Here is a 16120-nt window from a genome sequence, read left to right as displayed (position 1 = left end):
GGTCCCTTATCTTTGTTATGGTCTGAGATCCTAGTTTTCTCTGATTAAAAAAAAAATCACAACATCTCTGATAAAACCCCCCAAACCCATGATTAAAATGAAACACCACTATGAATTTAGGTATCAATTGAACAGAATGTTTTATTGATATCTTTACAATTTTAAAGCAATTTGGAAGTCTACCAGTGCCTCAATCACTGTAATAAAATAAATTCTAAATATCTATAGATTTTGGCATTTGATTTTGGGTTTTTGTCAGAGTTTTCTCTGCCTCCTTTACTTACCAGGACACAGATCCAGGCCCTTACTCCCAAGCTACAACCACCCACCCCTGCTGGTGCTCCTCACTCCCCACTCACAACCCCCTTGCCCTGCTGGTTCTCATTCCCTATCCACAGCCCCATTCCCTCCCCCAGCCCTGCCAGAGCAGGGCCCCTGGCTGTCAGGGCCAGGGACCTGGCTCCACAGCCGTCTGCCCCCTGCAGCAGCACCTGCACCCTAGTTGCAGCCTGTAGGGGGTGGTAGCTGCTGTAGCCTGAGAGTAGCATGAAGCCCAACTCCCCCTCTCCTATGGGTAGCATGGAGCCTATGGGCAGGGGCGGTGTGGTCTGCCTGCTGCAAGCTTAGGCCCCCAACCCCGCTGCTCTCCCCTAGTGCCTTTGTGGCCCACCGGGCAGGACACAGAACAGCAGGGAAGAGTGGGGCTTGGCAGGCAAGCTCAGTGCCACTCCTGTGAGCCCTGTGCCATCCTGGCAAGGTGCCCCCTGCCCACCCAGCAACAGTGAGGGACACAACTCTACACCATTACCTCTGCTACTGCTAGGCAGGCAGCAGGCACTTCACCAGGGCAACACAGGGCTCCTAGCAACAAGGAGTTTCCCCACATGGCCCTGCTCTGCCCTGCCATGTGAGGTCCCACCCTATAGGTCATGGAAGCCCTAGAGGGAGAGCAGCAGAGGAGGGAGCCCAAGCCCTCAGCAAGCAGCCTGCACCTACCCTGCACACAGATCTGGAGGGTACATGCCCAGCCCCTGCTCCCCTGGGAGTGCACACAGTGGCAGGGAGCCAGCTCAGCACCCCAGCAGAACAACCCACAGCCCTGTCCCACTCCCCACTGGGGCCCTACAGGCACCATTCTGGCCCTAGGCCCCAAGCACAGCCTGGCTAGGCATCAGCCTCAGCCCTGCCCAACTCCCTCTGTTCCTCTTTCCCTATGGGGGCCTCAATCCCACCCCCATCAGATTTACCTGTGGGAGCTACTCTTCAGGCTGCCTGGTGGCCATGTACATGTACATACACGCACATGCACATGGCAACCCCTGCCTGACCTTCCTCCTGCTCTCCCCAGCCCTTTGCAGGCTGGAACTTTGCCAGCCTGCAGAGAGCTCTTTGCAAAACTGGAAATTGCATGTTTCTCTGTTAAAATGAGAAAATCCCCAGTGTGGTCCTGATCCATGGTCATCTAGTCATCAGTGGACTCCAGGGACAGCACTGGGCCTTGAACCAGCTGAAGTGGGTCAGCTGACCATCAGTTAATCGTCAGCACCTGGCTTTCAATTCCCTGGTGCAGGGGGAGCATTTAACACACCTAACTTTTGCAAAGTGATTTTCAAAGCATGAATGAAATGTTCTATACAGAACAACAGTGTAAAAATGTTTTTGCTGAAGTTACTTTGACCCAATTTTGAATCTTTATAACACCCACTGGTTACTATTAATTTATTTCTTTCAAAACCTTAACACTGCTTAGCCTCTAATTCTATACATGTTTCTTGCATGTTTCAGGTATGAATACAAGCAAGAGTGAGACGGTGAAAGAACCTCCATTAAAGCCTTCTAGAAGATCCATGCCATGTTTAGCACAGAGCCAAACACATCCTCAGAGCCTGAGCAAACATTCTTCATTTCTTCAGCCAAATCGCATACAACCCCAGCCTCAACCCCAGCCTCTAAGTGCAGGGACATCAACAGCTGTAATCAATGTTGTGTCAGAACGAGGTATGTGGTTGTCCTCTATAACACCATTTTTTCTTGAAATAGGGGGTGTTCTCTAACCTCTAAACTGCCTGGGTTTACAATTCTTATTTTGGAGATAATTATAAAAATCATAAATCTTCCTCCTTGATAAGTGTTCTCAAACTTGACTCCACCTTAAAAATAGTTTTTTTTTAGGCATAACAGAGCCAGTTCCTAATATCTGGCCACAGTATACATAAAAGTGCATTCTAGAAGTGTCAGAAGCAATGAAGTCCACTATCTTGCTGAAGATCCACAAAAACGAAGAGCAAAATTTTGATGTGTGGTGTACAAAGTTTGTGGATCCAGCCTTCATTCTTTCCCTACTCCATCCCTAGTTCCTCAAATGCCATTGAGAACTAGGGCTCTGTGGAATTATGGCAGCCATTTAATTTCAAAGGTATTTCAACCTGTTCTGGCACCCAAAACACCAAATCCAAAATGAAACAGAAATCTCCAAAATATCTCCAAAATGAAACAAAACCATACAAAATGTTTTGGATGTTTTGGAGCTGGATTTGCAGGGAAACAGAAACTAAGAGGGAGAGGGAAAAGGGGCAGAAGGTCTGGTCTGTAGCTGGCCAGTGTCTGCAGTCTGTACCTGAGGTCCCTTCCAATCAGTGCTCTGGGGGAAGGATGGCAGCCTGCTGTCATCCCACATGCAGATCTGGGGGGCCCGCACCCCATGGGAGGAGACTGACACAGCCCTGCAGCCCTCCTGGGGGTTGCGGGCCCCTGGATCTGCATGTGGGATGACAGGATATTGTCACTGCCGAATGGGGCCAACGCCAGCACCTGAGTCTGCTCGGTACACCATGCACTGAGCACAGCTAGGGGGAGCTGCAGAAGAAGGCCCCGTGGCTGCCCTGCCTGGCCCCATCCCCTGCCCAGCCCCAGCATCCCAGAAATTTAATAAATAAATAAGTCCTGCATCCACTGGCTCTGGTAGCAGTGATCACAGCCCCTGAGGGCTCATGGCAGAGCCCCCCCATGCAGCATGGGGGAGTGGGGGCAGCAGGGATCACCCCCCCACACGCTTGGCACCCAGGTGGCAGCTGTCACATTGCGCGGGTGCAGGGCAGCTCAGCAGGGCACTGCATGCTGTCTGGGAGCTGAGGCAGCTCCGTCTGTCAGCCCCAGAGGCCCCAGTTCCCAGGCAGCATGTGCAAATAATGTCAGAGAATACTTTATTCAAAAGAGTGTTTGTTTTTTAACCAAATTTCATGGTTTCTTCTGTAAAAAGATAATGCATAACCATTTTTTGACAGCTTGCCCTTACAATTCAGAGACATAATGAAAGTGAGTTTTAAAAACTTTTATTCCAAAACCTTACAGCCATCTTCCTTCTAACTCTAAAATGTTTATTACTCCCAGACTATATCTGAAGGATGTTATCAATGTGCTATCCATTATCTTTAAGTAACTTGATTTAATTTTCTCACCTGGTAAATATTTATTATGTAACGTATTTTTAATTGGGCAACATGGGAAGCAAAGGAAAGGTGTCATGTATTTTAGAGTGAACATGGGTAACAGTGACACTTTTTGGAAGTGTTCATTTTTTTTCATTTTTCCTTACTGTTAATTGTGAGGGGAAAGAAAGAAGGGGGAGATATTTGAATGAACATTAAAGCAACAAGCACTACGTGCTTCTTTTAAAAAAATCATATTTACCAAAGCAAACTTTTAACTATCAAACTTTAAAATATTAAGCCTTTATTAAACAATCCTTTAAAATAAACTAAATATATCTCTCAGCCCTGTCCCATCATTCAGAAAGGAAATTGTCCCTTTTCACTTAAGAAATGATAACCTAGGAAAAATTGCTTCCATTTGTCTGTCTAATCATAACAAAATCTGAAGATGTTCTGCTGAATAATGTTTATCAAACTGTTACTATAGAAGCCTGTCTATTCAATAAATAAATTGCACATAAAAAGTAACCATTTAAGCAATCTTAAATTATTCCAATAAAGAGAATTTTGACTATGGGTTTTAGATTATGAAATTCTCATCTAATAAGGTTAATCAGAAAACTTCAACTGGATTTAATGAACTAAGATAATATGCCACTGTCCTTTTGGAAAAAAGCATGATGCACCAAATTAGAAATGCCATAGATTTTGATAATGGGCATCACTGTAAGTAGGCCAGATAATGATATCTCTAATATCGATCCTGAAACTGCCATGAAATATGGCTATACACATGCTAACCCTTATGTCTGTGTGAAGTCAATTGGATTGAGTTCTGGCCTTTTATATTGGTTCAGAAAAAAATGCACTATGTTTTGTCATCCTTTCCAGAATAATCACCTTTAGGAACAATACTTTTAACTAAACTATGTAAATCAATAGTTGTATGTTAGCTTACAAATGGTTGCAGATTTTATGTTTCTGGATGCATATGTTTTATTCATGTATATCTTGTGGACACCACATTAGAGAATTCCCTGATTGACCCTTGCCACCTCCTTCTAAATTTATTTTTTCCATGTGCTCACAGATTCGCTATTTTCCCATAAATCCTTTCCTTCTCTGTTATTTATATCTATCAAATACTTGTCTGAGTTTATTCTGTCCTCTTTATAGTTCAAACCCTCGATCATTTTTTATCCTCCCTGCATTTCTTCCAGTTTGTCAACATCTTTTTGGTACTGAAGTTTTTTAGGTTGTTCTCACCAGCTCAGTAGAGAGAAAATGAATTGATTCTCTAGTTTGTGACATCAGGCTTAAATTATTCTTCCTTTTTCATTCTGATATCCTATTACAAACTTAACACAAAAGTTACTGAAAGCCTGAACAATTACTGGGGAGTATGTCAGTGAGACACATGTGTTTTATGTCATTGTTGCAGGATGATTAGCCCATCAAGAAGGGACCATTAGAGGGACCCACCTGCACCAGTGACTAATAAGCTACCTCCAGTCTAAGACTCTGTGTTAAGGGGTGGGGGCACATGCAAAGAGCATCTTGCATTTATAAAGGCCATATGCTCTTAATTGAGTTGCAGAACTGCAGGAAGCAGATAGGCTTCCCTAGCAAAAAAAAAGAGCTGTTGCAGCTGCCAGCTGGCTGCTACCACCACCAGCAGTCCAGCCACTGCCTCTGCCTTGCATGTCACTGCCACTGCCAAGCAGGGTACAGAACTATCCTATTATGCCACTGTGTAACCCATCTCAAAGGTAGCTTTTATATTAGGCTTGTAATATGATATGAGAGCAACAAAAAATGAAGAATGATTTAAGTCTTTTGTCACAAGCCAGTGAAGCAATTCACTTTTTCTATTAAGCTAGTGAGAAGAAACCTAAACCACCTCACTACCAAAAAGACATTGACAAGTTTGAAGAGCTCTGAGCTTTAAATTAGTTTAACTCTCAGTGGGCATGTCTACACAAGAGGCTTTACTTAGCAGTAGACCAGTTTACTGCACAGTACATGTCACCATTTACATGTGCAGATGCTTAGTGCACAGTAGACTGGTCTACTCCACAGTTAATTTGCCACCTGCAGATGCAGATAGCAAGTTAACTGCAGAGTAGTTACTACACAGTAAGGCATATGTAGGCAGCCAACCGGGAGCAAAATTTCTCTGTGATAGTGGATCTGGGGCCAAAAGATCCTTGCTGCCAGGGTGGGGGACATTTTCCTGGCCCAGATTCCACCATAGGAGTCTACTCCAGCAGCCGGCAGCTCCCAGAGACAGGGAGCAATCACCCAGTCTTCACCCCAATCCCAGATCTGGGGCCAGGAGCTCCCTGCATGGGAGCTGGGAGCTGTCTGGGACCTGGAGCCTGAAGCTGTCTGGGACCTGCTACAGACTGAAACAATTATCAGCCAGCCCTGGGCTGCCTGGGGGAGTTTGCACATGCAACCTGGAGCTGGCTGGGAACTGTTGTAGTCTGGGGCAGGTCCCAGCACTGCAGCTCTTTCCCAGGCTTGGACAGAGCTATTGGGGAGGGACAGGTCCCAACCCTCTGATTCTCAATGCTAGCTATCCCATCAGTGGAACAGCTCCTGGCTGCCCCCTGCTGAGCAGAAAATCACCACCTAGCCAAGTGCTCACTGCTAGCTGTCCCACCAGCAGTTCGGGGCAGGGGCCTGGGACCTGCCGCTCTCCCACAATTATTTCCCTGAAAGAAGCCAGAGCCAGGAGCTGCCTGCTTCCAGGACAGGGAGACATTGCCCCAGCCCAGCTCCACCTTCAGAGCCTGGCCCAGCAGCAGGCAGTTCCCAGGCTTAGGGAGCAATTTCCCAGCTCCTGGTCCCATGCTCCTTGCCAGCCTCTGGGCTAGCACTCAGGGGGAGCCTGGAGCTCCCCATGGTTTCTATAGGGAACACATGTAGAGGTGCCCCTCCATATGCTTACCACGCAACATTTTAATTGTGCAGTAAGCCTACTTCAAATATATTGCATGTATAGATGCTCCCAGTAGGAAGAGAATCCAAGATAAAATCCAAAAAGGGAATCCAAGTTATTACTGATAAAACACTTCTTTGTTATTGCCAGCAGGAAATGTTTTAAAAAATGTATCCTTAAGTTTAAGGCTTTTTATTTGCCATTCAGAATCCTAAAAATTGTATTCATGTTGTTTTATCCCAGTAACTGTTACATTAATGGGAATACTATATTTATTTCAGCTAAAGTGGTGGAGACCCTGGAAAACAATTTACTCAAGCTGTCTAATACAGAATACAGTGATCCATTTGTAGGTGAGTTTGTCTTTCAACTGAAATTACATTTTTAATTCTTAACTTCTTTGTTTTTAACTTATGGTTGAAGACGTGATTGACAAGCATCCAGATCTTTAAGCTGAATTCCTCTTTTTTGTGCGAGTGGTCAATTCTTGATAAATCATAACAATGTATTAGGGTTTTTTCAAAGGAAGTACTGAAGCACAGTGCCATAGCAACATTGCCGTACGACGATGTGTACATGTACCCATAAAGTAAGTTCTCCATCACTGCAGTCGTAATATAGTTAGTAATATAGTTAGTTGAAAACTTAAAAGTTCCTTTGTACCTATTTTTAATTTTCTTTTTGAGATGTAAAAGTTAGACCTGTGCAAAGTGGCTAATATTCACGTTGGATTTGGCCAATTCGGGGGACAGTGATTCAATTTGATTTGAATCACTGTCCTGAATCGATTTGGCCAAATCTCCAAATCAGCCAGGCCCATCCCCCCCAGCCTGGCAATGGCTGCCCTGCCCACACCAGCTCCCAGCACTTGTTAAAAAAAAAAGTCCTGACTCAGCAGATGCTGTTGGGCAGGGAGGCGATCCCTGCTTCCCCCACACTGCCCCATGCTACATGGGGGGCTCTACATGAGCCCCCTCCCCCCTCCCTGTCCCAGCCCCCCCATGGCTGCCCTGCCAGTCCCAGCTTTGGCCCTTTAAGAGAAAAAAATGAAAAACCTCCAGACTTACCGCTCCTGCCAGTGGGGAGGGTGATCCCTGCTGCCCCCTCTGCCCCCCACTTGTGCTGAGCCCCCCATGCAGTGTGGGGAAGTGGGAGGCAGTGGGGATTACCTCCTGCCTGGCAGCACCCGGTGAGCACCAGGGCTTTTTTTTTAAAAAACTACAGGAGCTGGGGTGGGCTGGGCACCCATGGGATGTGGACTAGGGGAGCAGGTGGGGGTCAGGAGGCTGGGGGAGCAGGCAGGGGATTGGAGCAGGCAGGGGATTGGGGCTTTTGGGGGTCCCCTCTTGGTTCCCCTCCCTCCTCCCTCAGCACCCCCTCCCCAGCTCCAAGTCTGGGTGCAGTTCCTTGCTGCAGCCACTGGGGACTGCCTGAATCATTGAAGCTCTCTGAATCTTTTATGAAGATTTGGAAAGTTTGAATTGATTCCGACCTTTTACTTGGTCCCCTGATTCAATTCAGATTTGGAGATTCAGCCACCGAATCGGGCCAAATCTCCAAATCAAATCACCATCTGAAGCTTCACACAGCCCTTGTAAACATATGCTATGAGCTTCCCCCGACTCCCTGGATGAGCCACCCACAGCCCCTTCGGACTCCCAACTGGGTTATTGTGGCCATGTATTGCAGCCCCAGCTCCCAAGTCCCATGCACTGCCCGGCTAGGCAGCAGCCCCAACCTCAGCCCTGCCCAACTTCCTCTCTATGGGACCCTCAATTCCCACCCTCCCACTTACCCATGGGAGCTGCTCTCCAGGTTGTCTGGTGGCCATGTACATGTACACACGCACACACACACACATGCCATTGTCCATTGTGACCAACCAGTACAATTCTTTGCTATATAATTCTTTAAAAACTGTTTCCCCCCCCTTCAGTCATCAAGGCCTCCAGTTTCATCAGAACATTTTCTTACTGCTTTATTATATATGGTATAACAAAATCAGTATAAATCTGGGTTAAATGTACTGAAATAATCTCTTTCATTCTTGGTGCCTTTATACCACTGTAACTGCAGTAAATATACTCATTTCTAAACTGAGAGCTCTAACTACTGTAAGTGTTCATACTTTTAGGGGAAAAAAATTAAGAGAAATAGTTGTCATGGATGTATCTTTGCTGTCTGTTTGAACATGTAACCATGAAATTTCCCCTGCAGTTTGAGTCAAAATAAACTTTCAGTTACACTGCAGTTGATTTCTAAGTCACTCTACTAAAATCTATGGCTGTCTAGCTGTCTCACTGAGAATAGAATACAAATATTAGTCTTCAAGAATTAAATCAGTGTGTTTATAAAGGAAAAGTAAAATCCAGAAATCATCAGTGAAAGTAACTTAAATCTAAAAAGTTGTGTATATTTTTTCCTGTTCATTGCAACACATCAAGTAAGAAGCTTAATTAATAAATAATTCAAACTCTTAGTAAGATTTAAAAATAAAGATTTGATTTCCATACATTTTATTTAGGTAACTGTCAGGAAGCATGGAAGCCTAAAGACTTTACCTTTCTGCTGCAGCCTGAGAAAGAAGTTGATCTTGCTTTTAAAGGATTGATCTCTAAATAAGCAAAGCATGACAAAGCATTGCAAAATCCTTTAGTTGATACTAGAACACTTTGGAGGTTGCATAATATGTCTGATTAATGGTCTTCATTTTCTCAGCGAGCCTCTTTGAACCTCCCCCTGAGAACATTAAAGAAGACTGAATTAAATGAATGTGGTAAATTTTTAATTAGGCATCATCATGGAAGGATATAGAAAAAGGATATGTGGCACTTTTTTCTGAGTACTAATTATGGACAAAATAACTTCTTATGAGAGAAGAATTAATGGCCATTAGCTCAGAGTCTTGGGCACTTTTACATGTGCTCTGGAGGTGGGGGGGCAGAGCTGTAGTTAGAGTGGTTTTTTAAAGCACCACTGCATCTCCTGTATCAGTATCCCTGCACTTAAAAATAGTGGTGGAGGCACTTGAACTAAAGCTCGTTTGATGAGCTAGAGTGCCCTCACTGCCATTTTAAAGCATGGTGACACTGATACATGAGATGCAGGAGGCTGCTGAAGCACAGCAATTGCCATGCTCCTGCAGACTTGATTAATCAAGTCTGCACCAATCCGCTGAAATTCCACAGCAGCCTTTGTGCTTGTGTATAGGTGCCCCTTGATTTCAAACAAAGGTCTCTCCTTGTGCCTTCTGTGGGTCTTGGGTAAAATCCTAAATTTGTTGGACTTGACCATGAGATGATATCTAACTAGGGAACAATGCAAAGTTATCTAGTTTATTTCTGAGATAACTGTGTTAGTGGGGATGCAACTAAGCTTTACGGATATTATGCACATTTGTACTCTATTTCATTTCTTATTTTGTAGATCAGATGTGATCAACCTGTGACTAACCTGGGTACCAAATTGACATGTACAGCTTTGTAGTTTCTCTGTGTGGTACACAGCAGATCATGGAAGGGGCAGGCAACACAGCAGCAGATAGGGAAGAAAGCAGAAAGCAAAGCAGCAAATCAGGCAGGGAGCACAGAGAAGGAAACAGAAAACAGGGCAGCAGATCAGCAAGGATCACAGGATTGGGAGCAGAAAACAGAGCAGCAGATAGGGAAAGGGATAAGAGTGGTGCTGGGGAGGTATGGGACTATGCTTTGCTTTCAGACAGTTTGATTAAGGCTGGCCATGTGTAGCAAAAATGATGAATGCTTAATTGAGCCTTATCAGAGGACCAGCTGAAAGTATGATTCAGTCTGGTTTTCTATTTGCTACAGGAAAGCACTTGTCAGTGGTTAAACTCTGAGCAATCTGAATTAAATATAATGGCATTATGTGATCCAGAGGAGGGTTGGTGGGGAGTGTGTGTGAGTGTGTGTGTGTGTGTGTGTGTGTGTGTGTGTAAGACCCACTGCAGCTAGTCAAATTGCTTGTAGAACTGCAAATGATGTAAAGGATATTACTGATATGTCACAGGCCAGCTGGGCACTATGAATGTATCAATTTAGCTGCAGACTGACTAAGCACTGCAACTTTATTAGCCACTGGGCTTTTTGGTTTGGGATGGAGGAGGTGATGTTGCAAAGGAAAGAAATGACAAGTTTCATTTACGAAAAAGAATGAATTTTACTTATGACAACAAAAGATATAGTTTGCATATATAATAGTTAATAAAAAGGTTGAGCCAATAAATAGACAACATAACAATACAGATTAAAATTGACAGTGATAATAAAACAGATAAAGAAATTAACCAAGAGTTTCCACTTGGTTAGTGACTTATCGGTAGTCCCTTGGTTAGAAGATGCGCGTCAAGTTGAATCAGTGAAATCAGGCATCTCTAAACTGAGCTGCCCAAAGGAGAACCAGTGGAAGCCGCCAGTCAGGATCTGGTCCTCGCTCTTACAGGGAGTAAGAGAGATCCATAGGGGTATGGGACAGCAATGACCCTTCTATTCTGTCCTTCCCAAGGGTTACTATGTGTTCTTTTATATTCTAATTCTAATTATGCTAATTTTTTAGTTATATAGCCATTCATAGTATTACTTTATAACTATTATCCTATGGGGTTAAAAGGTGTTAGAAATCATTATAATAAGTCACTGCCCAAGCTTGGGTTTATCCAATAAGCAAATTGCAACACAGCATCTTCAGATTTGAAATTAACATTACCCTGCCTAAATCCAGCCCCTTCGGAGCTCTCTGACTATGCTTTTTTGAGATGTCCTTTCTTGAAATGTACTGGATAAGCTAGACAGTTGAATCCAGTTTTTATCATCATCAAAGCTAAATTCTGAGCAAGAAAGAACTATTAGGTCAGCTAATTTCACAGCTATAGCTTTGTCTTTGAGGCCTAGTCAGTTCTACAAACAGTTACAAGTTACATTTGCAGGTTACAAAAATACAAGCTTCATATTAGACAAAAGTTCCAAATGCCTCCAAGAAGCACATATTTATTGCTTATTAACTTCTTTGGTTCTGGCCATCGCACTGATAGCACATAGATCTTTGTATTGGAACAGGACATAAACTTGGCAGTTGAACTACTCTGCTGTGTAGAAGAGATATTCAAATCAGCATATTCGGGTTATATGTGTGCTGCACTTTGCTGTTTATATTGCAGTGGCATTCAAAGGCTCCCAGGTACCCACACTGATTAACTGGCTAATCATATCTTAAGTGCAACATGTGTCAGGGACTTCAATGAAGTTAGAGGAACGACCCAGAACTGGTGTTTGATAGAAGAACAAATACCAGAATAACAGTCAAAGGATAAAACCTTGGCCGTACATATATTTTAAATAAAGCTATAATGTATTACTCACCGGGACACTCCTCACCTCCTTCTGGGAAAAGAGCACCATCTCCTAGTTAGCAGTCCTCAGGCTTGATGGACAAAAGTAGGACAACTGGAGCATTACGAGATTCTTTAGGAAGGAAGATCTAGTACAAGGTTGTATACCCTATGCAAAGTCCCAACTTGTGGGATCATGCTTTCCATTATGACTGCTGTTTAAGCCCCCTAGACCAACCTCCAGCTTCAGATAATTGGGATCACAACATGCCACTGATGTTTTTTCCTTCTATGAAGTCTTCTCAATAAAAAAAAATTCAAATCCAATGTATTTGAAGACTCTTACAATAAAGGCAGTGATATTCCAGGAACAGGGTAAGAGGTTAAAGCAGCATAATGAGGTACTTGATATAGATTAATTCTGCCTACCTCTAACTCTAAGGATAAATAGAATTTGGTAATTCATTCTTTCATATTTTTTTCAATAAGATGTTATAAAAGAAATAAAATACAATACTAAAAAACAATATGAACCTGGTTGCCCAAATCTTCAATAATTTTTGGCAACGCCATTATAAGTTAAATGATATTTTCTGATCAAAGGATTCTTACTTTTCTTTGTTAGCCTTTCTAGCAATAATATGTAAGATGTACATATTAGAGCAACAGTACTTCAGTATTCTAAGAAGTAGGTTGCTTTTTTGTTTTGTTGGAGGGAATTATTTTGTTTTTGTTTTGTTTTTATTTAGGACATTACCGTATTTTCTCATGTACAACATGCCCCCAAATATAGCATGCCCTTTGTTTTTGAAAGGAAGAATGTAGAGAAAAAGATTTTTTCCAAAGTCAAGGTTGACTGTGTGACATAGAGTAAATCCTCCCGGAAAAACAGTGTCTAGGAAGTGTGGCATTAGGCATCATTGTCTGATCTGGCAAACTGTCTCCTATGATGCCGGGCTTCCTGGACACCAAGGTTCCTTCTAAGGTGTGTGCATGCATGGCCACACACAACTAAAAGTGTGGCTGCACACAGCCTTTTCAAGGCTGTGCACCAGGAGAGGCTGCAGCGGGAGCCTGGCACAGGCTTCGTGGGCTCCAGGAAAGTGCTCTGCTCCCCCGCATCAGGGCCGGGCAGTGCAGCACTTCCCTGGAGCCAGCAGAACCCACACCAGCCTCCATCTCTGCCTTGCCTCATGTCGGGGAGGAGCCACTGCCTGGCCCGAGTGAGGCTCTGGGACACTGCTCCACTCCCCTGCATGGCCTTAGGGGGCGTGTCCCACAGTGTCCCGGAGCTGATGGAGGCTGTGCCAGCCCCCGGCTCCAGTCCCCAGCCCCAGCCTCCAGCCCCCAGCTCCTAGCTCCAGCCTTTGGCCCACAGCCTCTCAGCTCCAGCCCCCAGCTCCATCCTTCAGCCCCCTTCGATAAGTGTTCCATGCTATACCAAGACAGCGTGCTCATAGACTAAGGCGGTGCACTCACGGACTGCTACTCCTTAGAGGGAACATCGCTGGACACTCTGATTCCAGGAGGAATTATTCTGTCATGTAAGGTTTGGCCCCAAACCCTTGCAAAGGACAGTATGAAAACCTATTATTTCTTTTCTGCAAGTAGTTATATATATAAGTTCCTGTAAATAAAGTGTTGCTCCCACATCACAAGCCTTATCAAGATACTACCAGCAACTCACTCACTGCTTTGGGCACAAGCTACAGTGCTAAGTCAAAAGCTATAGCTGTGAGAGGCTTAACACAAGACTTTACTCTTTAAGTTTGCTGGGCATACAAATGCAGGAGCCATCTTGACTTCTGCATGGCATGTACAGTGTCTCCAGGAGTGCTCCTTTTCCCACAAAGAAAATAGCTTCCCCACTTAAAATACATATATCAATTTGGGAGACTAATTTTTGGGAGAAAGGTACATGTTGTACATGAGGAAATATGATATTAAATATTAAATAGTCTGTTCAGAAAACTCCTACAGTTATAAAGTTCCTTCTCTTCGGCAATCCCTTGCAGTTGAGGATGTCTTATCTGTGTGTCTGAAGATGGCTGATGAGGCCTACTGAGGATCGATAGACTCTACTGCAGCTTGGATATGTGTTTCCATGTGAGGAGAGGGGTGCTGGGTTTTTTATTTCGTCCATGACATGCTCTTTCTGCCACTCCCAGTTTTCCAACTCCTGTTGTTGTCATGATGTTTCAAAATACTGAGAACGCTGCAGCAGACTGTTCCTTCATTGGGGCATTCCTGAGCAATAGTCTCTCATGAGTTGAGATTCATGTTGCATTTTTTGAAGTTGGCCTTGAGGACATCTCTGAATTGCTTTCTCTGCTCTTCTCTTGAGCATATGCCTTGGCTGAACTGGGAGAATAAAACTTGCTTTGGGAGCCTGGAGTCAGACATCTGGATGACATGGCCAGGCCAATGAAGTTGATGCCAGATGATCATTGCCTCACTACTCATAGTGTTTGCTTGCAGGAGGATGCTAATGTTGGTGTGTGTCTCTTCCCACTAGATTTGGAGGATCTTCCACAAGTAGTGTTAATGGTACTTTTCCAACAGCTTTAGATGTCTCCTGTATGTTGTCCACAACTCAGTTTGGTACAGCAAGGTGGGGACCATGACTGCTTGATAGACTGTGAGCTTGTGATTCAGATCTGATGTTGCAGTCTTCAAACACCTATTTCTTCAGGTGTCCAAAGACTGTGCTTGCACATCTGAGGTGATGCTGGATTTCTTTGTTGTCAGCATAGATAACCCTTCCAAGATACGGGAAATACTCAATATTCTTGAGAGTTTCACCATGGATCTGGATTACCAGAGTTCATTAGGATCTTATTGTGCAGAATCTTGTCTTCTGAATGTTAAGCATCAGTCCTATTTTCTTGTATACCTTAGTAAAGATGTTGATGATTGCCTGAAGGTCTGCTTCTGAGTGAGCAGCATAATCAGTGAACTACAGCATTATTAGTGTACTGGAGCTCAATGATTGTGGTGAGGTCATCTTGGTTTTGGCTCAGAGTCTGCTGAGGTTAAACTGCTTACCATCCATTCAATAGTTTAGCTCCAGTCTGGCTGGAAGCTTGTTGGTGGTCAGATGTAACATCATGGCAAGGAATACTGAAAAGGGTGTTGGAGTGATGAGCATGGCCTTGCTTATCTCCCATTTTGACCTAAAATGGATCTGTAATAGATCCATTAGTGAGAATCACTGCTTACATACTGTTATGGAGCAGGCAGAGAATGGTGACAAATTTCAGTGGGCATCCATGCTTCAGAAGGATCCTCCACAACACTCTTGACTAACAAAGTCAAAAGCTTTTGTGAGGTCAAAGAAGGCCATGTACAGAGGCTTATGTTGTTCCTGACATTTCTTCTGCAGCTGGTGATCTATGAAGACCATGTTGGTTGTTCTTCTTGATGCTCTGAACCCACACTGACATTCCAGGGGAACCTCGTCAGCAAGTGGAAGGAAATGGTTCAGAAAGGTTCTCACAATGATCTTTCCTGTGGTGGACAGCAAGGCAATTCCTCTGTAGTTTCAGGCAAACTTGTCTCCTTTCTTGAAGATTGTCAATAAATCCTGAGGCTATCTGGGATTTCTGCATCATTCCAGATCCTTAAGATGAGAACATGAAGCTGTGCTGTGAGCTCCTCTCTTCCCTGTTTTAAGATTTCAGGTCTCCTCTATCCTTAGGTCTCAAGGAGGTTGGTCCCTAAGTGTTCAGACCATAGGTGACTTTGGTGACATGGAAGAAGCTCTGCATATCATGGATGTCAGTCAGATGTTGAATCTCCTTAGCTTTGTCTTTCCACCATTTGTTCTTCATATCACACATCTACATTTGGACCTCTGCCTTGGCTTGTTGGAGAGTCAATTTTATTGCTTGGAGTTGGTGTCATTTTGCCAAGCATGAAAGGCCTTGCACTGGTGATTGATCAACTCTTAGATCTCCCAGTCATTCTCATCAAACCAGTCTTGATGTTTCCTTGTAGAAAATTCAAGTGTCTCTTCACAGTGATCTTGAGGGCCCCTTACATGCTGTTGACATTCTCCTATTGTTATTGTATGGAATTCACAATTTTTTTTATTGACACGGGTGGAAGAGGTCTTGCTTCCTTGGGTCCTTGAGTCCTTCAGTGTTTATCTTCCATTGGTATTGTTTCTGCAGCGCCATCATTTGGGCGGCAGTTTGAGTGACATAACCAAGCAGATGAGTTGGTGACCAGTTCTTATCATCAGCTTCTAACGTAGCTTGGGTGATGTGGACATCTTTGTGATCCCAGGCATGGATGATGACATAGTTAATCAGGTACCAAGGCTTAGGTCATGGGTGTTGCCACAATGTCTTGTGCCTGTTTTTTCTGGTGGAACAGAATATTGCTAATGGTGAGTCCATT

The 16120-nt window shown here is 44.0% G+C and overlaps 1 protein-coding gene across 3 annotated transcripts in view; it reads left to right on the top strand.

Annotated features, from left to right (window-relative positions):
• The window catches only part of ANO3 (anoctamin 3), a 293639-nt gene that overhangs the window by 103546 nt on the left and 173973 nt on the right, over window positions 1-16120 (top strand). For all 3 annotated transcript variants that reach the window (XM_090032834.1, XM_090032833.1, XM_090032832.1), the window contains exons 2-3: window positions 1786-1998; window positions 6657-6728. In XM_090032834.1, the coding sequence (XP_089888960.1) occupies window positions 1786-1998; window positions 6657-6728 (285 nt within the window). The remainder of the gene's footprint in view (window positions 1-1785; window positions 1999-6656; window positions 6729-16120) is intronic.

This window comes from Crocodylus siamensis, chromosome 2 (genome assembly GCF_052110815.1).
Source record: "Crocodylus siamensis isolate JL-2025a chromosome 2, ASM5211081v1, whole genome shotgun sequence".
NCBI classification, from domain to species: domain Eukaryota; kingdom Metazoa; phylum Chordata; order Crocodylia; family Crocodylidae; genus Crocodylus; species Crocodylus siamensis.
The sequence above is the reverse complement of the archived record's forward strand: the minus strand, read 5'-3'. Positions and strand labels throughout refer to the sequence as shown.